At 43.2% G+C, this 25,051-nt stretch overlaps 1 protein-coding gene across 1 annotated transcript in view; it reads left to right on the top strand.

Moving 5' to 3' along the window:
- Positions 1-3,444: 3,444 nt before the first annotated feature.
- Positions 3,445-25,051, top strand: part of LOC123138646 (dihydrolipoyllysine-residue acetyltransferase component 2 of pyruvate dehydrogenase complex, mitochondrial) — a 28,757-nt gene continuing 7,150 nt past the window's right edge. Inside the window, exons 1-2 of the mRNA XM_044558591.1 lie at positions 3,445-3,921; positions 14,269-14,328. Of these exons, the coding sequence (XP_044414526.1) occupies positions 3,445-3,921; positions 14,269-14,328 (537 nt within the window). The remainder of the gene's footprint in view (positions 3,922-14,268; positions 14,329-25,051) is intronic.

Raw genomic sequence — 25,051 nt, 5'->3', positions numbered from 1 at the left:
GACTTTGATGGTTATCAAACCTAGACTGAAGTCTCTGAAGATTTTCAGTCAAAGCTTTAGTGCGATCCATTTCTTCACCTAACATATCATCACTTTTGTCTAGCATGTTTTGAACCTTTTCAAAAGCCCTTTGTTGTTTTACAGCAATCTTAGTGTTGACACCGGATTTTGGCAAGGAACAAAAGGCAAGTAAGATGGCCTCAAGTGAAAGAGTTTTAAGCATGAAAAGTTTCAGGCCGTCGAGTGGAACAACTTTGATTTTTAAGTCATCGACATCCGACCTCATCTCAGTGGCCGAAGTTGTACTCCGAGTGACAAAATTTAATGTTCTGAGTGCTTTTCGGCCGATTACACCCTCAATATGGCCTCAGATGAAGGAGTGCTCTGGAGGAGTTGTCTTCGTCTTGTCGAGGCGATCGATTTTCATATATAAATCATCTCAATCCGAGTTCATATGCAAAAGTTATAGTCAATACGGTCTGGACAGGCCAGAGACCAAAATATTACGCTTGACACCAGACACATGTTAATGAGTGTCTGATGCAATGCGTGAGCAATTCGGCCTTCAAGACGGCCTTGAATTGAAAAACCTTCAACACGAGGAAGTTTCGTCTCGTCAAGCCGATCGATTTTCATATATAATTCTTCTCAATCCGAGGTCGTATGGGACCTGGGGAGACAAATCAAGATCAGGCTATGTTTTCGGTCGAGTGAAAAGCTTATCATCCGAGTGAAAACTTACCGGTCGAGTGAAAGCTTACCTTTCGAGTAAAACCTTACCGATCGAGTGAAAGCTTACTTTTCAAGGGAAAACTTACCGGTCGAGTGAAAGTTTGACATCCGAGTGAACTTATTATCATCTGAGTAAAGATATTACCGTCGGAATTAAAACTTGCCGATCGAGTAAGAGATTGCCTTTCCGAGTGAAAATATAGTCATCCGAGTGGAAATATGGTCATCCGAGTGAAATTGTCCTCCAGGTAAAGATATTCCGAGTGAAAACCTACCGATCGAGTAAAAGGTCGAGTGAAAACTTATCGATCGAGTAAAAGATTGTCTTCCGAGTGAAATTATAATCATCCGAGTGAAAGATTGTCTTCCGAGTGAAAGACTCTAACATCCGAGTGAAAAGGTCCAGTCGGACGAAAAACTCTAATATCCGAGTGGATGAGCTTGGATCCGAGTGAAACTGAAGATGTGCCCGAAAGGTAATCCAGATGACCTGGGATGGAAAAGTGATCAACACGGAAGTTGTGCGTATCATCAAGACGGTAAACTTTGGTTTTGGAGTCATCATCATCAAAGATAGTATATGGCCTACAAGTTCACTATGAGACTCGGATAATCCAGTCTACTGCAAGACCGAGTCTGACTGGAAGGTAAAGATGACCTCGAAGAGTGTTCAAGATGGCCTTATTTGAAAAAGTAATCAACATGAGAGTTGTTCGTATCATCGAGGCGCACAAGTTTGATATTTGGGCCATCTTGATCGGAGATCATATGCAAGCTCGGCGGCCCGTGCAAGAAGGAAGACAGAGTTTGGGCCAGATTCAGACTGAATCAGAGTTGGAATAGAACTAGGACTCTAGGACGCGAATTGATGTAATTTTTCTTGTAAGGAAAGCCTAGATGAATCCTTTACTTGTACGGGAAGTCCAGCCGCCTCTTATATATGTTGGGGGTGACGGCCGATTGAACAACACCAATCGAACCAATCAATCTATTATACTTTTGTGTTCATCTATCTTTATCCCCTACCCTTGTATCTTTCTTTCTCGTTCTTCGTTCGTTCTTCGCATTGGAGGGCAGCGATCCACGAGGCTCTAGGGGCGAGCGAATCGACCTAGGGCAGCCCATAGCCGCCGCAAGCCCTGACGGGGTCCCTCCCGGGCAAGTGGGGCTTCGGGTCTACAAAAGCGCCCGCCGACTGTCTTGCGTATCGCGCTGTCGGTCGGGTCTCCTTCGACGTGAGCTGCGGTGCATCACCCCCGGCGTCGAGGGTACACGTGACGTGTTCGTGTGTCAACACACTTTTTGGCGACTCCGCTGGGGAAGAAGCTTTGAACAGTTTCCAGCATGTTCTTGCTACGAGGAGAGCGTCATCAAGCGGCTGCAATCTACAACGGTAACATGTATCATCAATCTCCTTATGTAGATGCAAATAGCCATTATGTTGATGTTGCTAGATCTTTCAATGGACATGTCATGTCGGCTAGCCCTAACGAGCAAAGGCCGACTAGTTATTCCGTTGGAGAAACTTGGAATTTACAGAATCGCGACATGCAACCTACGAATCTGAACTTTCGTGCATCGGCAACATCTTTCAATATGCCGGTGAACAACACGATTTGTTCGAGTGATCAATATATGACACCTCAATTACAGGAGGGTGTCTCACTGTTTTATCCATCGGCAACCGACTCGCAATATGCGGGTTCATCCCCAAACATGCCGATGGATGGGGGAATCGGCCATGCTTCCATTAGCTATTTGGCCAGTTATCCTCAAATATCATATACTACACCTCGTGAGATTAATTGTTCGGTGGCATATGAAACTAAAAATATTTATGACTCGGATCACCTTTGTGGTTATGGCCGAGTGAATGGAGATTCTGCAGGAGCATACGTGCCTAATATTACAGGAGATGAGGTGGCTCTGGCTGCATTAAAAACTTTAGCCCAAAATAAGAAGATTAGTGCTATTTGCCTTGGGAAACATGAAAAGGGATTAGTTCCTGATTATGATGCAATAAGAGCTAGGGTTCTGAAGGAAGACAAAGTTTTGCCGATTGATCAAATTGGCGAGAGAGAATATTCGACAGTAGTGCACATGTCTTCACCTATCACTGCAGCATGCTATACACCCCCTATACAATTGCAAAATTTCGGCAACATCACTTCATTGCCGAAAAATCATAAAAGTATTGGGGGGCAAGCCAATCCAAGTAGGGCCGAGTTTACAGAAAAATATGTGGCCCAAGTGGACAAGATCAAGCCAAAGCTCATAGGGAATAGCGTCAACGAATTTACTACGCCAACTCTTGAGGAATTACCAGCAGAATATCAACAGGCTTACGAAGCACTCAAGAAGAGCCGTGGAGAGGAATATTTGCAAGAATACGTCAAGTGCCTTCCTCCATCCAGCAACTATGTTGGCCCTTCTGCGATATTGAAGCAAGAAGGTTTGCAAGCAAATCAGCAAGAAAGGGTTCACTCGGCTAATATGGTTGATTCGGTTGAAACTGAGTCAAATATGAATAAGTCATCTACAGCCGAGTCGAACGATTCCTTTAAAGAAAATACGATGGTGGATTCAGTTGAAACTAGATTGAGCACAGAGATGGTTACAACCGAGTGCATAGAGTCCATACCGAGTACATCATACCAGCCGAGTGCATCGACCCGTCTGAGTACATCATGCCAGTCGAGTGCATCATTCCAGATGAGTGCATCGCCGGCTAAAGTCGAGTGCATCAAGCCAATTATTGCCGCGTGTGCTAAAACAGAAGATGCAAGTTTCGCCGAGCAAAAGAACGGTAAACGCAACGAGTTGGCTGTGTTAGATTTTTCTGGATGTGAGGGAGCTTACATGCTGCCCTATGAGTTCCGTGCCAAAGAAATTGATGAGCATCAAGAGAAAAGTTATATGGCCAAACAAAGTTTGGCTAGTGATAAAGATCAAGAACCAAAGCGTGCACCTGAGCAAAGTTCAACTGACAAAGAGCGTCCGAGTGAAATCCACTTGGGTAATCCGAGTGAAGTATACTCGGGCAATCCGAGTGAAATCTGCTCAATCAATTCGAGTGATGAGGCACGAGATCCAGAAAAAGAAGAAGAAGCATTCAAGAATTATTCAGAAGTGGAGCAAGGTATTGTTCCAGTGGTGCAACCATCTTCTCGTTCCAACGACTTCACAAAGGTACACCTAGCCGAGAGTTTACTCAGTTTTCGATTCGGTCAAAATCATATTGTTGATGCACCCGTTAGTAAGATTCTAATTAATTTTGAAAGACCGATCGAGAAGAGTAATCTGTTTGTTTCGAATTATCTTGTTACTAATCATGCTGATCAACACATGGCACCATTCATAGAGGCTAATAGTGACAACTTATCGCAACCAAAGTTGTTCCCGTCATGCCGACCGAACTTTATATTCATATGGGCAACTTTGTTTGTTTCATGCCTGGCTAACATTTGGTCTCAGATGAGACATATATTCTGTAATTATTTTGGTTGTAGGAATATAAAGCCAGGTTCAAAGTTCTCCAGAATAGCCGATTCAAAAGCATCGGGAAAGGACGACGAAAATCAATGCATAGCCGAGTCAGATGACACTAAGCTGGCACCACTCGGTTGTTTTGTTTCAAAGCCGATATCACAATATCGTTTAATGGACCAGGAGTGTACGTCCAGTGCAGGCATAGTTGATCACATCATCGGTACATCGCTGACTAATCCTATTATTATAATTGATCACGATGTCGAGTCGTCAAGACAAGAGCGAATGCAATGTTTATTCGAGAAAAATGTCAAAGATTGCAACATGATCCATCAAGTCGAGCAATCGGACAACATAGGACGATTGGAGTTTGTTGAGGCACGAGCATATGGCCAGTCGTATCAGATTGGCCTTGATGGCGATCAAATGTTGACTCGGTTACCTCAAGCCGATTCATCAAAAGGTCGACAGGTTCACACCAATGATGATGGGGTCAAGTCTTCAAGCAAGGATATTGTTAGAAAGTGCATCCACAACAATCTCGAAGATGAGAATTCCATGAAATCTACAATGGAGACATCTAGCACTGGGGGGCAACCAGAAAATTCGAAGACCGATGCAAACACAACTAAAGAAAGCAAAGGCCATGGTAAGCACAAAGGTAGAAAGCCGAAAGTCACTTTCGCACAGTTATTAGAAAAATATCAGAAGATAAGTGAGGCAAAGAGTGCTTATCGGCCGAGTGAAACAAAAGCATCGAAGTCACCCCCAAGGCATAAATTTGAAGACAAGGATTGGCGAAGGAAGATGTTGAGCAAGCAGACTCCATATCTTCCTTTTGGGCCACCAATGCCGATGTCATGGATACCTCCCCCTGCCGACTATTATTCATATCAATCATGGGGCAAGTATAAATCAAGGGCACACCATCCATCATATTCTAAACCACCTCAACAAAATTATGCAGCTCCTAGAGGATCATCGTTTGTTCAACAACCACATGCTAAAGACCAACTCAACCAAAAAGTATCGGTCTGGAGCTCAGCGAAGAAGATGGACGTGGTCAAGCAAGTATACCGAGTGAAAAAGGATGGCCGCAAATGTGCTATTTCAGATCCGACTCTAGATGACAAAAAGACAGTCGAGTCTATGTTGACTACTAAGGACAAGAAAGTGAAGCAAGTAACTTTCAAGGATCCAATCGCCAAGTTTGGAAAGGCCAAGCTGGAGGTGCCCAAAGCCAGGAAGAACTTGCCAGTGCGTAAACCAAAGTCACAGCCGGGATGCCCACTCGGCTTACCATATTCGCAACAGAAAAAGCTGAATTGGCTTAGGGCCAAAGAGGTGGAGAAGAGGAACATAGCTTGGGTTCCCAAGGGAAATCCTCGACTCAAAAGCGGCACCATATCTCCTATTGCGAAGTCAGCAAGAGTAAAAGAGGACAAGTGTGAAGCCGGCAGGCAGAGTCGACAGTTTTCATCTCATTATAGGAGACTCCAAATGGCACATCGTCCATGTTCTTCAGTCGTTCCATCAAAGAAAGCGTCCCAGAACTTATCCCCGGCTGAAACATCTGAATTATTTCGGCTATTCACACTTTGGTGGACGGGTTCTCCAGGTCCTATGAGATAAGGACATTTGGCCGATATTTGCATATCGCCCTAAGAGTACATTGTGTTGACAAAGCTGGCATCTGACTAATTGTGTTCATTGTGGTGATCCAGAGAAAGTGTGTCACCGAGATGAATGAAGCTTCGTTCACTCGGGGGGCAAGGCAATGTTGACTCAGAGACCGAAGGACAGGGGTGTGACATACATTTATCAGTCGGTGCTCCCTGGATGCCAAGTCAAAGTCTTGTGGAGATTATTTTCATGATTCAGTTTAGCAGCGCCCAGAGTCGGTATTATTGACATATTTCTTCACGGGATGGATTTCAAGACTTCTTGTCGGGTAGAGCTTACACGACTAATAATCAAGCCGAATATGCTGTGTTATTCGGGCTAAAGGACTTCTAACCACTACAAGAGTTGTATGCATCAAGGTTCACAATGATTCGTTGCCAACCGTCCAACAAATGTTATCCTTATATGCATTGACGAATCACTCAAACATTGACCTCACGAGTTGCGGCTGACTCCACGGTGGAGTCGGCCATTGATGGATCTAGTGCGAGTCATATAGCTGGCTGGAGAAAGTTTCTCTTATCTGCAGGATCCAAGTTAGGAGACAGACATTATTCGGCAGAGACTTGATGGAGTATTTTTTATCAACAATGAGGGGACTCACCGAATAGTTGATGGTTCCTTTAAGGTTCATGGACATAATCTTTTGGCATCCGGTATCGCGAATGGTTCTAATATCCCCATAGAGTACTTGGATAAAGGTCAAGTCAAGGATTGACATGAGAGACTGACATGAAGGCATTCGTGGCATCCAATGGTTGTTCTCAGACGACTATTATCTGAAAATGCTCTACCCAAGACACAACAAGCCTAAGCATATGGCCGATAACAATTATCGTCTTCAGCATGCACAGCCGATGTAGTGTTGACATCGTGTTTAAAAGAAGTATTTTCTGGCACGCAAGCTCTGCCAGAAAACAGGGGGGCATGTGTTGACACCGGATTTTGGCAAGGAACAAAAGGCAAGTAAGATGGCCTCAAGTGAAAGAGTTTTAAGCATGAAAAGTTTCAGGCCGCCGAGTGGAACAACTTTGATTTTTAAGTCATCGACATCCGACCTCATCTCAGTGGCCGAAGTTGTACTCCGAGTGACAAAATTTAATGTTCTGAGTGCTTTTTGGCCGATTACACCCTCAATATGGCCTCAGATGAAGGAGTGCTCTGGAGGAGTTGTCTTCGTCTCGTCGAGGCGATCGATTTTCATATATAAATCATCTCAATCCGAGTTCATATGCAAAAGTTATAGTCAATACAGTCTGGACAGGCCAGAGACCAAAATATTACGCTTGACACCAGACACATGTTAATGAGTGTCTGATGCAATGCGTGAGCAATTCGGCCTTCAAGACGGCCTTGAATTGAAAAACCTTCAACACGAGGAAGTTTCGTCTCGTCAAGCCGATCGATTTTCATATATAATTCTTCTCAATCCGAGGTCGTATGGGACCTGGGGAGACAAATCAAGATCAGGCTATGTTTTCGGTCGAGTGAAAAGCTTATCATCCGAGTGAAAACTTACCGGTCGAGTGAAAGCTTACCTTTCGAGTAAAACCTTACCGATCGAGTGAAAGCTTACTTTTCAAGGGAAAACTTACCGGTCGAGTGAAAGTTTGACATCCGAGTGAACTTATTATCATCTGAGTAAAGATATTACCGTCGGAATTAAAACTTGCCGATCGAGTAAGAGATTGCCTTTCCGAGTGAAAATATAGTCATCCGAGTGGAAATATGGTCATCCGAGTGAAATTGTCCTCCAGGTAAAGATATTCCGAGTGAAAACCTACCGATCGAGTAAAAGGTCGAGTGAAAACTTATCGATCGAGTAAAAGATTGTCTTCCGAGTGAAATTATAATCATCCGAGTGAAAGATTGTCTTCCGAGTGAAAGACTCTAACATCCGAGTGAAAAGGTCCAGTCGGACGAAAAACTCTAATATCCGAGTGGATGAGCTTGAATCCGAGTGAAACTGAAGATGTGCCCGAAAGGTAATCCAGATGACCTCGGATGGAAAAGTGATCAACACGGAAGTTGTGCGTATCATCAAGACGGTAAACTTTGGTTTTGGAGTCATCATCATCAAAGATAGTATATGGCCTACAAGTTCACTATGAGACTCGGATAATCCAGTCTACTGCAAGACCGAGTCTGACTGGAAGGTAAAGATGACCTCGAAGAGTGTTCAAGATGGCCTTATTTGAAAAAGTAATCAACATGAGAGTTGTTCGTATCATCGAGGCACACAAGTTTGATATTTGGGCCATCTTGATCGGAGATCATATGCAAGCTCGGCGGCCCGTGCAAGAAGGAAGACAGAGTTTGGGCCAGATTCAGACTGAATCAGAGTTGGAATAGAACTAGGACTCTAGGACGCGAATTGATGTAATTTTTCTTGTAAGGAAAGCCTAGATGAATCCTTTACTTGTACGGGAAGTCCAGCCGCCTCTTATATATGTTGGGGGTGACGGCCGATTGAACAACACCAATCGAACCAATCAATCTATTATACTTTTGTGTTCATCTATCTTTATCCCCTACCCTTGTATCTTTCTTTCTCGTTCTTCGTTCGTTCTTCGCATTGGAGGGCAGCGATCCACGAGGCTCTAGGGGCGAGCGAATCGACCTAGGGCAGCCCATAGCCGCCGCGAGCCCTGACGGGGTCCCTCCCGGGCAAGTGGGGCTTCGGGTCTACAAAAGCGCCCGCCGACTGTCTTGTGTATCGCGCTGTCGGTCGGGTCTCCTTCGACGTGAGCTGCGGTGCATCACCCCCGGCGTCGAGGGTACACGTGACGTGTTCGTGTGTCAACACTTAGCAAGTTTAGAGTAGCTGGGCTTGAGATTCTCATCAGATTCATTTTCACTAGATTCAGAGGAGGTGTATTTGAGTACCTTTGCACCTTTTGCCATGAAGCAATAGGTGGGAGCGTAGTCATCATTATCTTCATCAGGCTTGTCGGTGGGGTCAGTTTCTTCAGTGTTGAAGATGGACTTGCTAACGAAAGCAGTAGCGAAGGCCAGACTCGCCACACCAGATTTGGATTCTTCAGACACCTCCTCTTCCTCATTTTCTTCAGATTCAGCTTCAGAGTCCATTTCCTTGCCAATGAATGACCGAGCCTTCTTGGAGCTGCTCTTCTTGTGAGATGAAGACTTCGAGGATTTTGATGATTTCTTCTTCTTCTTCGCATCATCAGAACTGTAATCCTTGTATTTCTTCTTCTTCAATTCCTTTTCCCACTGAGGACAATCTTGAATATAATGACCAGGTTTCTTGCATTTGTGGCATAGCCTTCTCTTATAGTCACTTGATGAGGAATCACTGCTTCTTGAGGATTTTCCAAAGCGACCACGTCTTGAGAACTTCTGGAATTTCTTCACGAGCAGTGCTAGCTCCTGGCTCAATTCTTCAGGATCACCAAGGCTACTACCAAAATCCTCACATTCAGACTCAGACACAACCTTGGCCTTCAGGGCACATGGTTTGCCATACCTCGAACCATAGAGATCTCTCTTTTCAGCAAGCTGGAACTCGTGAGTATTTAGCCTTTCGAGGATATCGGCGGGATCAAGAGACTTGTAGTCAGCCCGTTCTTGTATCATCAGACCCAGAGTATCAAATGAGGAATCAAGTGATCTCAACAGTTTCTTCACCACCTCATGGTCAGTGATGTCAGTGGCACCGAGGGCTTGAAGCTCATTTGAGATGTCAGTGAGGCGATCAAAGGTTTGTTGGACATTTTCATTATCGAGTGTTTTGAAGCGGTTGAAGAGATTCCGAAGAACATCAACTCGAGAGTCGCGCTGAGTTGAGACTCCTTCATTCACTTTGGACAGCCTATCCCAGATAAGCTTAGCAGTTTCCAAAGCACTCACTCTTCCATACTGTCCTTTACTCAGATGGCCACATATGATATTCTTCGCTTGAGAATCGAGTTGCTTGAATCTCTTCACATCGGTAGCGTTCAGTGAGGGTGTAACAGAGGGAACACCATTTTCCACAACATACCAGAGATCGATGTCAATTGCCTCGAGATGCATTCGCATCTTGTTTTTCAAGTAGGGGTAGTCCGTCCCATCAAAGGTAGGACACCCAGCCGAGACCTTGATCATACCTGCGGTCGACATAACTAAAACTCCAGGCGGTTAAACCAAAATCACACAGAACAAGGGAGTACCTCGCTCTGATACCAATTGAAAGTGCGTTATGTCGACTAGAGGGGGGGTGAATAGGCTATTTTTATGAATTCTTCACTGAGGAATTTGCCGGTGAGGAAATTCCTTAGCGAAGAACTATTAGCAGTGGAATAAGTACTCAGAAGTAAGCATAACAGAATACAAGCATGGTCATCATGATGAAATGAAGACTAGCACAGAGTACAGAAAGCGTAATCACATGATAACACAAGATGAAGACAAACAGACTGAAGAAATTGAACTGAGGAAATTGAGAAAGTCTTCAGTCAAAGTCTTCAAACACAGATATGAACAAACACTCAGCACAGTAATGAGGAAATGAAAGGGTTGAGGAAACGGAACCATTTAGGTTGGTGAAGACAATGATTTGGTAGACCAGTTCCAACTGCTGTCTCAGTTATACGTCTGGTTGGAGCGGCTGAGTATTTAAACTCGAGGACACGCAGTCTCGGACACCCAGTCTCTGAGCACGCATCTCAGGACACCCAGTCCTCACCGTATTCTCCTTGAACTAAGATCACGCAGATCTCGTCCAATCACTCGTGGTAAGTCTTCAGGCGACTTCCAAACCTTCATAGACTTGGTCACTCGGCAATCCACAATTCCTCTTGGATGCTCTAGACCTTGATGCCTAACCGTCTGGAAGAAGCACAGTCTTCAAAGGTAACAAGCGTCGGATCCACGCAGGATCAATTTCTTCAGTGATGCTCAATCACTTTGGGTTTGTAGGGGTTTGTTTTTGGGTTTCCTCACTTGATGATTTTCGCTCAAAGTCCTCGGAGGATGGGTTGCTCTCAAATGACAAGTGTCAAGTTCTCTCGGAGTAGCCAACCAGCTAGTGGTTGTAGGGGGCGGCTATTTATAGCCTAGGGAGCAGCCCGACATGATAAGACATAAATGCCCCTCAATGATATGACCGTTAGGTGGATAAGATATTTTGGGACAGCTGGCGCGCAGCACAGCAACGGTCGGAAATTTGACTCTCAAATTCCTCAGGGCTATCATGTTCCTCACTGTGTAGGTAATTCGCACTGACGAATTCCTAACTCCTCAGTCAGAACAAATTCATCAGTGACCAGAAGAACTTCGTCTCTGTCACTGAAGAAAGTGACTGAACTGTATGAGATTTCCAAAGGCTTCACTCGAAGGGATTGGTAGGTGTAGAATTTTGAGTTAAGCATCACATGGAAATTTTTCCTTAGTATTTCCTCGACCCCCTTTAACAGTACGGTGTTTCCTATGACTCAAGAAAGAGAAAATGAAACTACGAAAACAAAAGTCTTCACGCTTCATGTTCCACAAATGAATACCAAGTCTTCAAGGTCACACCAATTTCTTCACTTTCAAAGTCTTCAGAAAGTCTTCAGAATATCAAAGTCTTCAGTTGAAGAACTTCATTTTTAGGGGTCGACTTTTTCTGTAAATATCAAACTCCTCATAGACTTATAGACCTCTGTATACTCACAAACGCATTAGTCCCTTAACCTATAAGTCTTCAATACACCAAAATCACTAAGGGGCACTAGATGCACTTACACTTAGCGCTCATTGATGCCTGAAGCTTTTTAATCGAATCAAATAGGAACCAATGTAAACTTGGATCGTACTTAATGTGAATAATTGGATAAGGATGAACTCAAAGTTTCAGGTTACATCCATTTTCTTTCTATATATAAGGGGAGTTCCTCTCCTCATACTTCCAAGTGACCTATATTCAGCCAACAACACTAGTAAAATCTAGTTTTTGGTGTGTCTAAAGCTTGACACTTGCTATACTGAGTCCTTCAATTGTCCATTTGAGAATACCGAGGAGGGAGATGTGGTGGGTGTAAGTTACATTGAGAATTTGAACCAATCATTTGGCCGATTGGAGAAGGCGTGATGTTCTGCTCATTGTCATTCTCGATGTAACCTACACCTGACCGCATCTCCCTCTCCAGCATTCGCAAAAGCTAGATGTGGTAAGCCAACGAGTACATTTATTGATTAGGATTGCATGAGCAAGTGCATACTATTTTTGCCCATGATGTTCATTACATAATATTAAGAACATGTGGCAGGGTCATGCTCGATATTCTTTTAGAAAAATAATTGTACATGGAGCATTATGTTCAGACTGGTATTTCTCAAAGTGTTTATACAGAAATCCCGCATGGAATATACATTTTTGTGGGGATTGTTTTTGCAATGGTTTCTTTCTCGTTATTCTTGTACAATTTATTGGTAGGGGGATCTCGTTCCTCCGTCAGGCCTAGTAGGTAGGGTTAGGGTTTGTCTGCAATGGTGCATCATTGGGGTGGTGGGGGCGGCGTTTGGGCGGATAAATCTGCCTAAACTCTATTCCCACACTGGTGACAACCTTCATGGCGGCTCCTCGGAGTTGATGGCAATATGTGCTTGTCGTCCTTCCATCGTTGTTGTCTTGATGAGCATGGTGGTGGTGGCATGGAACAAATTTGCTTCGGATTCGATTCCGGTGGGTTGTTGTGAGGCAGTTGTTGGTATATCTGGTAGCAGGCTAACCAATCGAGACTGGTGCGGCGACGGTACCAAACTTGAGGTGGATTTTATGCCCTTGCCCCGCCGTTGTGATGAAACACGCTCTTGTGTCGACATGGGGGCATGGAGCTTTTGTAGGAGCGTGGTGACTCCGGATTTGTAGGTTCTCGTTGGTAGCGGCGCTTTCATCGTCGCCGTTCAACAAGCCGACGCAAGTGGTGACGCAGTGCCAATCTGACCTATATCTGGCATGCTGGTCCTCCTGGACCGAGGATGAGTTCCCAACATCTTTAATCTATGCGCACAACCAAGGGTTTCACCGGCAGGGAGCGGCGGTGCGCCCTCATCCTATGCTGGTGGTATGGCTAGAGTGGTTCCCCAGGGTGCTATTTGTAATTTCTTAATTTTTTGGGGTGGCGTTGTACCAATACTTATTTTCAATATAATTTGGGTTTCTTCTCATAGAAAAAACTAATAGCTAGCCTTACTTTTCCTTGATTTCTTTTAAATTCAAAAAGGTAGAAGATCTGATACTATACCATGGTCAACAAATGAATTGTTCTATATCATTTACATCTATCATGGATCATCGGAAAATAAGCCATTGGAGAAACCTTAACCAATGTTAATGTACGTTTCTAGTATTCAATGTTTGCACATGTGATGCCTTGTTTGTTAAGAATATCAAATTTGTACTTTGGAATGAAACGGCCAAATCACTTACAATAATATTGTAGCAATGCTTGACGAGGATAGGGTCACATAGGCCGAATGCCAGACAAAATGACTTGTGTCGGGTGGATGACCCGGACCCACCATCATATGGGTGTTGCGGTTGTTTCAAAGGAGAAGGCTGGCCACCAGTTGATTCAACGACCATCAGCCAGGCATGACGTGGTGGCTCATGCGCCACCATGTAAACATGACATAAAAGTATTTTGAACATATAAGTGATGAGATTGAAGGGAAATGTCGAGGGCACCATGTGGGGCCCATGAGGCATATTGGCACACCCTATGGCATGGGGCTCGCCATAGCACCCTTGTTCTGTGCGGGTTCATGCTCATATCTTATTGCTCACTGAATACTTGGAGGATTAATCAAATAGGAGCCGATGTATTTTTAGATCTTACTTAGTGTGAATAAATGGATGGGGATGAACTTTATGTTTCTGGTTACAACCATTTTCCTTCTATATAAGGAGAATTCATCTCCTCACCTCATACCTCCAGTAACCTATATCCAGCCAACAAGACTAGTAAAATATAAATTTTTGGTGTGTCTCTAAAGCTTTCGGCTTGTAGTAATTTGTCCTTCAATTTTCTACACGAGAATCTAAGTTTGAATTGAAAAACCTTTAATTGTCTCCCACACGAGAATCTAAGTTCGAATTTTTTCGCAAGGGTTTGGTGAGACGAGAAAACAATTGTCTACTGCATGAGAATCTAAGTTTGAATTATTTTCATGTGTTCAAAAAAGAAGAATTGTTTTCATGAATTTGCCTCTTGAAAAGAAGTAAAAGCCAAAAGCCAACCCTCCTCATCTCCCTCCCATCCCAACGGCGACCCTAGGTCGGGCTGACGTGGCACCGCATCCCGCACATAACATAACAACGACCTCCGCCCATCTCCATCCATCTTCACCTCCCTCCCCCCGCCACCGGCCAAACCCTAGGCCACCACTCCGCGCCCGACCACCTTGTCCGCCGCACAGTTTCTCCGCCACTCCCGCAAGGTTCGTGCTCGCTCTCTCCCTCTAGTTTGCAAAGAACGCTAGCGCAGTTATAAAAAAAGAACAGTCCCAATTTTGAAACAACTTTGGCTTTGTATAAAATTTCCTAAATCCTTGCATAAATAATATTCTCTCCAATCCAAAATATTTCCTAAATCCTTGCATAAATAATATTCTCTCCAATCCAAAATAAGTGTCGTGGTTTACTTTGAATTTGGTTTTTACTAAAAAGAGTTATAAACCTTTGAGTTCAAGTTCAATTTGAGTTTATTAAGAGTAATAGTCATCTGAGTTCAAATAAAATTTTAATTTATTTTAATACGTCTAATATTACTTTACAGAGAGAGTAAAATTTAAGAGTAATAATAATTTGAGTTTCTCTAATGAACATTTTTTCCGAAAGGACACAAATATAATTGAGTTCAAATTCAATTTGAGTTTATTTAAGAGCAATAGCCATTTGAGTTCAAATACAGTTTGAATTTATTTTAATACATCTTATATTATTTACAAAGGGATTAAATTTTAAGAGTAGCAGTCATTGGAGTTTTTCTAATGAACATCCGCCCAGAAATACAATTGAGGTAAAAAAAAAGAACACCAGTTGACTGCACATAATACCATCGGGGATAGTAATCAAGAAATTAATCTAGTTTTGCTCAGTTGTCTTACCAAGTGAAAGTTCTTCTACTACATGATGCACTGCATAAGATTTAAGGATGTATGTTCCTTCCTCAAATTGAAAGAGGGGTTGAGAGGGACCAGGAACTGCTTATTTGTCCCATAATACTAGACAGGTGTTGTACTTTTGAACTGCTTATTTATTTTCTTCGGTTTGCTCATCTTTTTAAGCATCTAGTAGAATTTGTCGCACGCGTTGTTCTGCTGCTCTTCGTTCGTGGGACTTTTTCTATTTGTGTCCTTTCCAAATTGTTGACCGTGTCGTGCAAAAGAACGTAAGGCTGGTGTCCCTTCGCCGAGGAAGATGCATGACAACCCGTCCCTGCACCAGCAGTGGCAGCAAAAGTTGACAGAGACTAAAGCCGCCCATTCCACACATACGCGGACTACAGGGCAACTAACGATGCCACCATACATACCTACAAGTGGTGGGGTCAATCCCAACATAACTAGACCGTCTGCTTGCTTACAGCACGGGCGACAAGTAGGATCCAAGCCCCATTGCACCACAAGGCTCCTTTCTATGAAGCTTAATTGGTGTACTAGAGTGTAGTGATGGCGTGCATTTAATCTCTCGTCGTTAAAATGTGATTGTTGCTTGGGACGATTCATGATACTATTTGTTTTGAAAGCGCATCTTCGTGATTTTGAAACTATGATTTTTTTTATGAAACCATGTTTTTTCAAGTTTAGTTCTTTTTAGGACTACACCCAGTTTAGAATGTCAAAATACTAAAGGTTCCGTTTGACCAGCTCACTCAGGCTACCGCATGTGTGGCCCGCCATGCTAAGGCCCAAGGTGCAACCCCCTCCTTATGTCTTCATATGGTCCTGCATGCATTATATACGTGATGCTCTGTCACAACATCAAATGTATACTTTGGCAACACAACTACCAAAACCACTACAAAAATATTGTAGCAATGTGTTGACCACGATGTTTGTTCTCAAATAGGGTCACACATGCTGAATGTCATCCCAACAACAATGACTTGGGCCTGGAGGATGACTCGGACCCACCTCCCAAATGGGTGTTGCGGTCGTCTTAAGGGAGAAGGCAGGTGGCGGCTAATTCAACCATCATTAGTCCAGCATGACCTGGCGGCTTACATGGCACAATGTAAACATGGCATAAATATTTTGAACATACAAGCAATGCGACTAAAGGGCAATGCCGAGGGCGCAATATGGGGCCCATGAGGCATGGTGGCACATCCCACGGCATGGGTCCCCTGTGGGGCCCTAGCCCCATGTTCTACGCTATTTCATGCTCATATCTTAGTGCTCATTGATATTTGGAGGGTTTTAATCGAATCAAATTATAACCAGTGTAATTTTGGATCATACTTAATGTGAATAAATGGATAAGGATGAACTCGAGACATTTCAGTTACAACCATTTTCCTTCTATATCTCTACTCCTAATGGAGCAGTTGGTAGTCTCGCTTCCAGGTTTTTTTTCGTCCTACCTCACCCGGTTTTTTTGGTACTTCTTTGGTACTTCCTCCCACCTCCCACCCGTTTCATTTCGCTGGTTTTTTTCGTCCCTCCCCTACCCCACCGGTTTAGTTTCGCGTCACCCTCTCACACAACGAAAAAAATCATAACGGATCATAACTTTCCATGCGTCACCCTCCCATCAATGCAATTTGATTTAGGAAACATATAATAAATTTTAAGGAAACAAATAACAGACTTTAAAAAAATCCAATTTTAAGGAAACAAATCAATCGATCCATCCAAATCAAACGATCCATCTCATCAATGCAATTTGCTTTAGGAAACATATAATGGATGTGAAGGAAACAAATAATAGACTATCTAAATCAATCGATCCATCACATCAATGCAATTTGATTTAGGAAACATATAATAAATTTTAAGGAAACAAATAACAGACTTTAAAAAAAATCCAATTTTAAGGAAACAAATCAATCGATCCATCCAAATCAAACGATCCATCTCATCAATGCAATTTGCTTTAGGAAACATATAATGGATGTGAAGGAAACAAATAATAGACTATCCAAATCAATCGATCCATCCCATTAATACAATTTGATTTAGGAAACATATAATAAATTTTAAGAAAACAGATAACAGACTTTAAAGAAAAATCCAATTAACTAATCTCTACTCTTAAAGGCCCCTCGATTGATTTTTGTCCCTCGCTTCCTTTCCCAGCACTTATACAATGGAAGGAATTATAATCCACCTATTTGTTCTCCTATATATCCGTGCAGGCAACACAACATAAAGCGGTGAAAAAAACACTCACCTCGCACGTCCCCCTGCCTGCAATCCCGAAACGCCGCCATCGCTCCAGGCTCCAGCCTCCGCCGTCCTACATCTTGCCCCTCTCCAACCTCAGAGACCTCCGCCACCGCCGCCATCTCGGAACCCCAGTTCAGGGCAGGACTCAGAGAGGGTGTCGCTGTGGACGACGCTGCCGCCGTCGCAGAACCCTAGGGCAGGGCGTGGTCGCGTTGCGGGCAGCGCGAGCGGCCGTGCGTCTCCCCCGTCAGGCTGTCCTCGGCATGAACTCGGGACCTCCTCCTGACAGAGCTAAGGCCCTCCGAGGTCCAAGTCGCTGTGCGGCGTGCACAGTAATCTCCCCGGCCTACTCTGTCTTCACGTCAATGCTCATGTGCTCCGACCCTCCCCGACCCCTCCCAGCAAGCAGCAGAGTCTCTCGGGTTCGAGCTCCACCGGGCCGCCGGCGGCGGCGTCCATGTTCGTTGGGCGGAGCACAACGCTAGGTTTGAAATTCACCATGATGCTAATGATGAGGCTCTCCTTCTCCTTTGTTTCGTCTGGGTTTTTTCGTCCCCCCTCCCACCACCCCATCTCGTCTGGGTTTGAAATCAATAAGAGCAGCACAAAGTCTAGGTCCCTGTCTCGGTGGCAGACGGAAGGAGAAGAAGGATTGATATGTATGAGAATATTAATATTGAACTCTTAAAGTTAATGTGGCCCCGTTGCAACGCACGGGCGTTCTTCTAGTAAGGGGAGTTCCTCTCCTCGTACATCCAAGTGACCTATATTCAACCAACAACACTAGTAAAATCTAGCTTGTCGTGTGTCAAGCTTGACACTTGTAGTAATAAGTCCTTCAGTGTCCATTTGAGAATGCCGAGGAGGGAGAGGCGGTGGGTGTAAGTTACATTGAGAATTTGAACCAGCCATTACGCCTATTGGAGAAGGTGGTGTTCTATTCATGCTCGTTCTTGATGTATCTTAGATCTGACCGCGTCTCCTCTTCAGTATTCACAAAACCTAGATGCGGTAAATCGATGGGTAAATTTATTGATTAGGATTGCATGGTCAAGTGCATACTTTTTTTGCCCGTGTTGATCATTACATAAGATTGAACACATGTGGCACAGGGCATGTTTGAGATTCTTTTAGATAAATAATTGTACATAGAGAATTATGACTAGTATTTATATTTCTCTAAGTGCTAATATGGAAGTCTCAACTGCAACATCCGGATTCCGCATAGAATATATATTTTCGTGGGGATTATTTTGGCCTTGGTTTCTTCCTCGTTATTCTTGTATGATTTATTATCTCTGTTCTTAAATCTAATAGCTAGCCTTACTTTTCCTCGTTTTTTCTTAAAATTCAAAAGGATAAGAGAACTAATACTATAGCAGATCAGCAAATGAATTGTTCTATATCATCTACATCTATCATTAATCGTCCGAAATAAGCAATTGGAGAAACCTTAATATCTCTTAATGTACTTTTCTACTACACAGTGCTTGCATATGTGATGCCCTATCTGTTAACAATATCAAATGTATAATTTGGCAATGAAACTGTCAAAATCACTTACAATAATATTGTAGCAATGCTTGACGAGGATGTGGTATTCATATATGATGATAGAGGCCGAATGCCAGACAAACATAACTTGGCCCTGGCGGATGATTCGGGCCCTCCCTCGGACGGGCGTTGCAGTTGTCTCAAGGGAACAGGCCGGCAACCGATTGATTCAACCACCCTCAGCCAGGCGCGATGTGACGGCTCATGCGCCGCCATGCAAACATGACATAAAAGTGTTTCAAACATATAAGCGATGTGACTGAAGGGCAATGCCGAGGGTGCAATGTGGGGCCCATGAGGCATGGCGGCACATCCCAGGGCATGGGTCCCCTGTGGGGTCCTCGCCCCATGTCCTACGGGATTTCATGCTCATAACTTAGTGCTCATTGATTTTGGAGGTTTTTAACCAAATCAAATAAGAACGAGGGTAATTTTAGATCTTACTTAATGTGAATAAATGGATAAGGATGAACTCGACATTTCAGTTTAAACCATTTTCCTTCTATATAAGGGGAGTTCCTCTCCTCATACCTCCAAGTGACCTATATTCAGCCAACAACACTAGTAAAATCTAGCTTTTGGTGTGTCAATCTTGACACTTGTAGTAATAAGTCCTTCAGTGTCCATTTGAGAATTCCGAGGAGGGAGAGGCGGTGGGTGCAAGTTACATTGAGAATTTGAACCAGCCATTACGCCTATTGGAGAAGGTGATGTTCTGTTCATTGTTGTTCTCGATGTAACTTACACCTGACCGCGTCTCCCTCTTCAGCATTCACAAAAGCTAGATGTGGTAAGCTGATGGGTAAATTTATTGATTAGGATTGCATGGTCAAGTGCACACTTTTTTTTGCCTGTGTTGATCATTACATAAGATCGAACACATGTGGTAGGGGTCATGTTCGAGATTCTTTTCGATAAATAATTGTACATAGATCATTATAATTAGTATTGATATTTCTATATGTGCTAATATGGAAGTCTCATCTGCAACATCTGGATTCCGCATACAATATATATTCTCATGGGGATTATTTTGGCCTTGGTTTCTTCCTTGTTATTCTTGTATGATTTATTATCTTTGTTCCTAAATCTAATAGCTAGCCCTACTTTTCCTCATTTTTTCTTAAATTTCAAAAGGCTAAGAAAACTGATACTATAGCACGGTCAACAAATGAATTGTTCTATATCATTACATCTATCATGAATCGTCAAAAATAAGCAATTGGAGAAAACTTAATCAATCTTCATTTTATTTTCTACTACATAGTGCTTGGATATGTGATGCCCTATCTATTAACAATATCAAATGTATACTTTGGCAATAAAACTGTCAAAATCACTTACAATAACATTGTAGCAATGCTTCACGAGGATGTGGCATTCAGATATGATGATAGAGACCGAATGCCAGAAAAGCATAACTTGGCCCCGGCGGATGACTCGGGCCCACCCTCTGATGGGTGTTGCAGTTGTCTCAAGGGAGCAGGCCGACAACCGGTTAATTCAACCACCCTCGGCCAGGCGCGACGTGACGACTCATGCGCCACCATGTAAACATGACATAAAAGGGTTTTCAACATATAAGTGATGAGACTGAAGGGAAACACCAAGGGCACCATGTGGGGCCCATGAGGCATAATACCACACCCGGAGCATCGGGCATGGGTCCGCCATAGCTACCTTGTTCTACGCGGCTTCATGCTCATATCTTATCGCTCACTTGATACTTGAAGGTTTTTAATGGAATCAAATGGAGCCGGCGTAATTTCAGACCTTACTCAATGCGAATAAATGGATACTGATCGACATGACGTTTCCGGTTACAACAATTTTTCTTCTATATAACGGCACTTCATCTCCTCACCGCGTACCTCTGATAGCCTATATTCAGCCCAGAACTTTAGTAAAATCTAGTAACTTTTGCTATCTCTAAAGCTTTCCACTTGTAGTATCCTTCAATTTTCCAGGCGATAATCTACATTCGAACTGAAAAACCTTTAATTAGAATTGTCTCCCACGCGAGAATCTAAGTTTGAATTGTTTTCGCACGGGTTTGGTGAGGCGAGAAAGCAATTCTCTCTATAGCACCAGAATCTCTGTTTGAATTGTTTTCATGACATAAAAGTGTTTTGAACATATATGTGATGAGACTGAAGGGAAACACCAAGGGCACCATGTGGGGCCCATGAGACATATTAGCATACCCTAGAGCATGGCGCCGCGTCGAGCATGGGTCCGCCATAGCTACCTTGTTCTACGTGGCTTCATGTTCATAACTTATCGCTCATTGGATACTTGAAGGTTTTTAGTGGAATCAAATAGGAGCCGGTGTAATTTTGGACCTTACTCAATGCGAATAAATGGATACAGATGGACTTGATGTTTCCGGTTACAACCATTTTCCTTCTATATAAGGGTACTTCATCTCCTCACCTCTACCTCCGATAACCTATATTCAGCCAAGAACTTTAGTAAAATCTAGTAATTTTTGGTGTCTCTAATGCTTTCCGCTTGTAGCAATTATTAGTCCTTCAATTTTGCATGCAAGAACTAAGTTTGAACTGAAAAACCTTTAATTAGAATTTTCTACTATGCGAGAATCTAAGTTTGAATTGTTTCCGCAAGGGTTTGGTGAGGTGAGAAAACAATTCTCTCTATAGCACCAGAATCTAAGTTTGAATTGCTTCCATGACATAAAAGTGTTTTGAACATATAAGTGATGAGACTGAACGGAAACGCCGAGGGCGCCATGTTGGGCCAGAAGGCATATTACCATACCCCAGAGCATAGGGCTCATCGGGAATGGGTCCGCCATAACTACCTTGTTGAAAGCGGCTTCATGCTCATATCTTATCGCTCCCCTAATAAATGAAGGTTTTTAATGGAATCAAATAGGAGCCGGTGTAATTTCAGACCTTACTCAATGCGAATAAATGGATACGGATCGACTTGTTCCGGTTACAACCATTTTACTTCTATATAAGGGGACTTCATCTCCTCACCTCGTACCTCCGGTAACCAATATTCAGCCAAGAACTTTAGTAAAATATAGTAATTTTTGGTGTCTCTAATGCTCTCCACTTGTAGTAATTATTAGTCCTTCAATTTTGCACGCGAGTACTAAGTTTGAACTGAAAAACCTTTAATTAGAATTGTCTACTATGCGAGAATCTAAGTTTGAATTGTTTCTGCAAGGGTTTGGTGAGGTGAGAAAACAATTCTCTCTATAGCACGAGAATCAATGTTTGAATTGTTTCCATGACATAAAAGTGTTTTAAACATATAAGTGATGAGACTGAACGGAAATGCCGAGGGCACCATGTGGGGCTGATGACGCATATTACCATACCCCAGAGCATGGGGCTCGTGTCGGGCATGGGTCCGCCATAACTACATTGTTCAAAGCAGCTTCATGCTCATATCTTATCGCTCACCTGATACATGAAGGTTTTTAATGGAATCAAATAGGAGCCGGTGTAATTTCAGACCTTACTCAATGCGAATAAATGGATACGGATGGACTTGATGTTTCCGGTTACAACCATTTTCCTTCTATATAACGGGACTTCATCTTCTCACCTCGTACCTCCGGTAACCTATATTCAGCCAAGAACTTTAGTAAAATCTAGTAATTTTTGGTGTCTCTAAAGCTTTCCACTTGTAGTAATTATTGGTCCTTCAATTTTCCATGCGAGAATCTAAGTTCGAATTGAAAATTCTTTAATTAGAATTGACGCCGACGCAAGAATCTTAGTTTGAATTGGGAGGCGAGAAAACAATTCTCTCTATAGCACCAGAATCTAAGTTTGAATTGTTTTCATGACATAAAAGTGTTTTGAACATATATGTGATGAGACTGAAGGGAAACGTCAAGGGCACCATTTGGGGCCCATGAGCTATATTAGCAAACCCGAGAGCATGGCGCTCGCATCGGGCATGAATCCGCCATGCTACCTTGTTCTACGCGGCTTCATGCTCATATCTTATCGCTCATTGGATACTTGAAGGTTTTTATTGGAATAAAATAGGAGCCGGTGTAATTTCGGACCTTACTCAATGCAAATAAATGGGTACGGATGGACTTGATATTTCCAGTTACAACTATTTTCCTTCTATATAAGGGGACCTCATCTCCTCACCTCGTACCTCCGGTAACCTATATTCAGCCAAGAACTTTAGTAAAACCTAGTAATTTTTGGTGTCTCTAAAGCTTTCCACTTGTAGTAATTATTAGTCCTTCAATTTTGCACACGAGAATCAAAGTTCGAATTGAAAAACCTTTAATTAGAATTGTCTCCCATGCGAGAATCTAAGTTTGAATTGTTTTTGCAAGAGTTTGGTGAGGCGAGGAGACAATTCTATCTATAGCACCAGAATCTATGTTTGAATTGTTTTCATGACATAAAAGTGTTTTGAACATATATGTGATGGGACCGAAGGGAAATGCCGAGGGCACAATGTCGGGCCCATGAGGCATATTACCACACCCCAGAGCATGGGGCTCGCGTCGGGCATGGGTCCGCCATAGCTACCTTGTTCCACGCGGTTTCATGCTCATATCTTATCGCTCACTTGATACTTGAAGGTTTTTAATGGAATCAAATAGGAGCCGGTGTAATTTCGGACCTTACTAAATGCGAATAAATGGATACGGTTGCACTTGATGTTTTTGGTTACAACCATTTTCCTTCTATATAAGGGGACTTCATCTCCTCGTCTCGTACCTCCGGTAACCTATATTCAGCCAACAACTTTGGTAAATTCTAGTAATTTTTGGTGTCTCTAAAGCTTTCCACTTGAAGTAATTTTTAGTCCTTCAATTTTCCACACGAGAATCTAAGTTCAAAACCTCTTAAAATCACCCGACTGATTTATTTCTCTCCGTAAACCACCTCTTGTGCGTTCCACGTGGCCCTCTCACCAGTCACCCAACCTTATCTCTTTACGAAAGCTCTCCTCCACGCATTTCTCTCTCTCCGATCTCTGCAGCGACATAGCTTCCCTTTCTCATTCTTCACGCACAGCTAGAGGACAGGCTCCCACGGCGACACCACCACAGCAGTTGGGAGATGGAGAGGGCCAGAGGGGCTGCCGCCGGCCACCGCCTTAACCACCCTCAGAGGGGCAACACAACAATTCTCCGTCCAACCCCTGCAACCTAGCTCTGTTCTCGCCGCGAGCGCCTCCCCTCTCTGTCCATGACCTCTCCATCCCGGTCAACATAGCTGCTGCTGCTACGAGGTAGCCAGTACTACGGTAGTAATTATTACTCCTTCAATTTTCTACACGAGAATCTAAATTCGAATTGAAAAACCTTTAATTAGAATTGTCTCCCGCACAAGAATCTAAGTTTGAATTGTTTCTGCAATGGTTTGGTGAGGCGAGAAAACAATTCTCTCTATAGCATGGGAATCCAAGTTTGAATTGTTTTCATGACATAAAAGTGTTTTGAATATATAAATAATGAGATTGTAGGGAAACACCGAGGGTACCATGTGAGGTCCATGAGACATATTAGCACACCTCAGAGCATGGAGCTCACGTCGGGCATGGGTCTGTCATAGCTACCTTGTTCTACGCGACTTCATGCTCATATCATATCGCTCACCGGATACTTAAAGGTTTTTAATTGAATCAAATAAGATTCATGTAATTCCGTACCTTACTCAATGCGAATAAATGGATACAGATGGACTTGATGTTTCCGGTTACGACCATTTCCCTTCTCTATATAAAGGGAGTTCATCAGTAAAATCTTAGTTTGCCAACAACGCTAGTAAAATCTAAGTTATTGACATGCCTCTAAACCTTTCCGCATGTAGTAATTATTAGTTCGTCAATTTTCCACACGAAAATCTAAGTTCGAACCGAAAAATCTTTAGTTAGAGTTGTCTCCCACACGAGAATCTAAGTTCGAATGGTTCCCGCAAGGGTCCGGTGAGGCGAGAAAACAATCGTCCCTAGCATGAGAATCTAAGTTTGAATTGTGTTCATGTGTTAACAAAAAGAATTGTTTTCATGAAATTTGCCTCTTGAACAGAAGGAAAAGGCAAAAGCCAACCCTCCTCTACCTCATGTGTCCTGTCCCTACGGCGACCCTGGGCCGGGCTGGCGGGCGGGCTGACGTGGCACCGCACCCGGTACATAACAGAACGGAACAGCGACCCCCGCCCATCTCCATCCATCTCCCCCCCCCCCGCCACCGGCCAAACCCTAG

This window comes from Triticum aestivum, chromosome 6B, assembly GCF_018294505.1.
Source record: "Triticum aestivum cultivar Chinese Spring chromosome 6B, IWGSC CS RefSeq v2.1, whole genome shotgun sequence".
Taxonomy (NCBI): domain Eukaryota; kingdom Viridiplantae; phylum Streptophyta; class Magnoliopsida; order Poales; family Poaceae; genus Triticum; species Triticum aestivum.
This window is presented reverse-complemented; position numbering and strand designations above follow the sequence as displayed.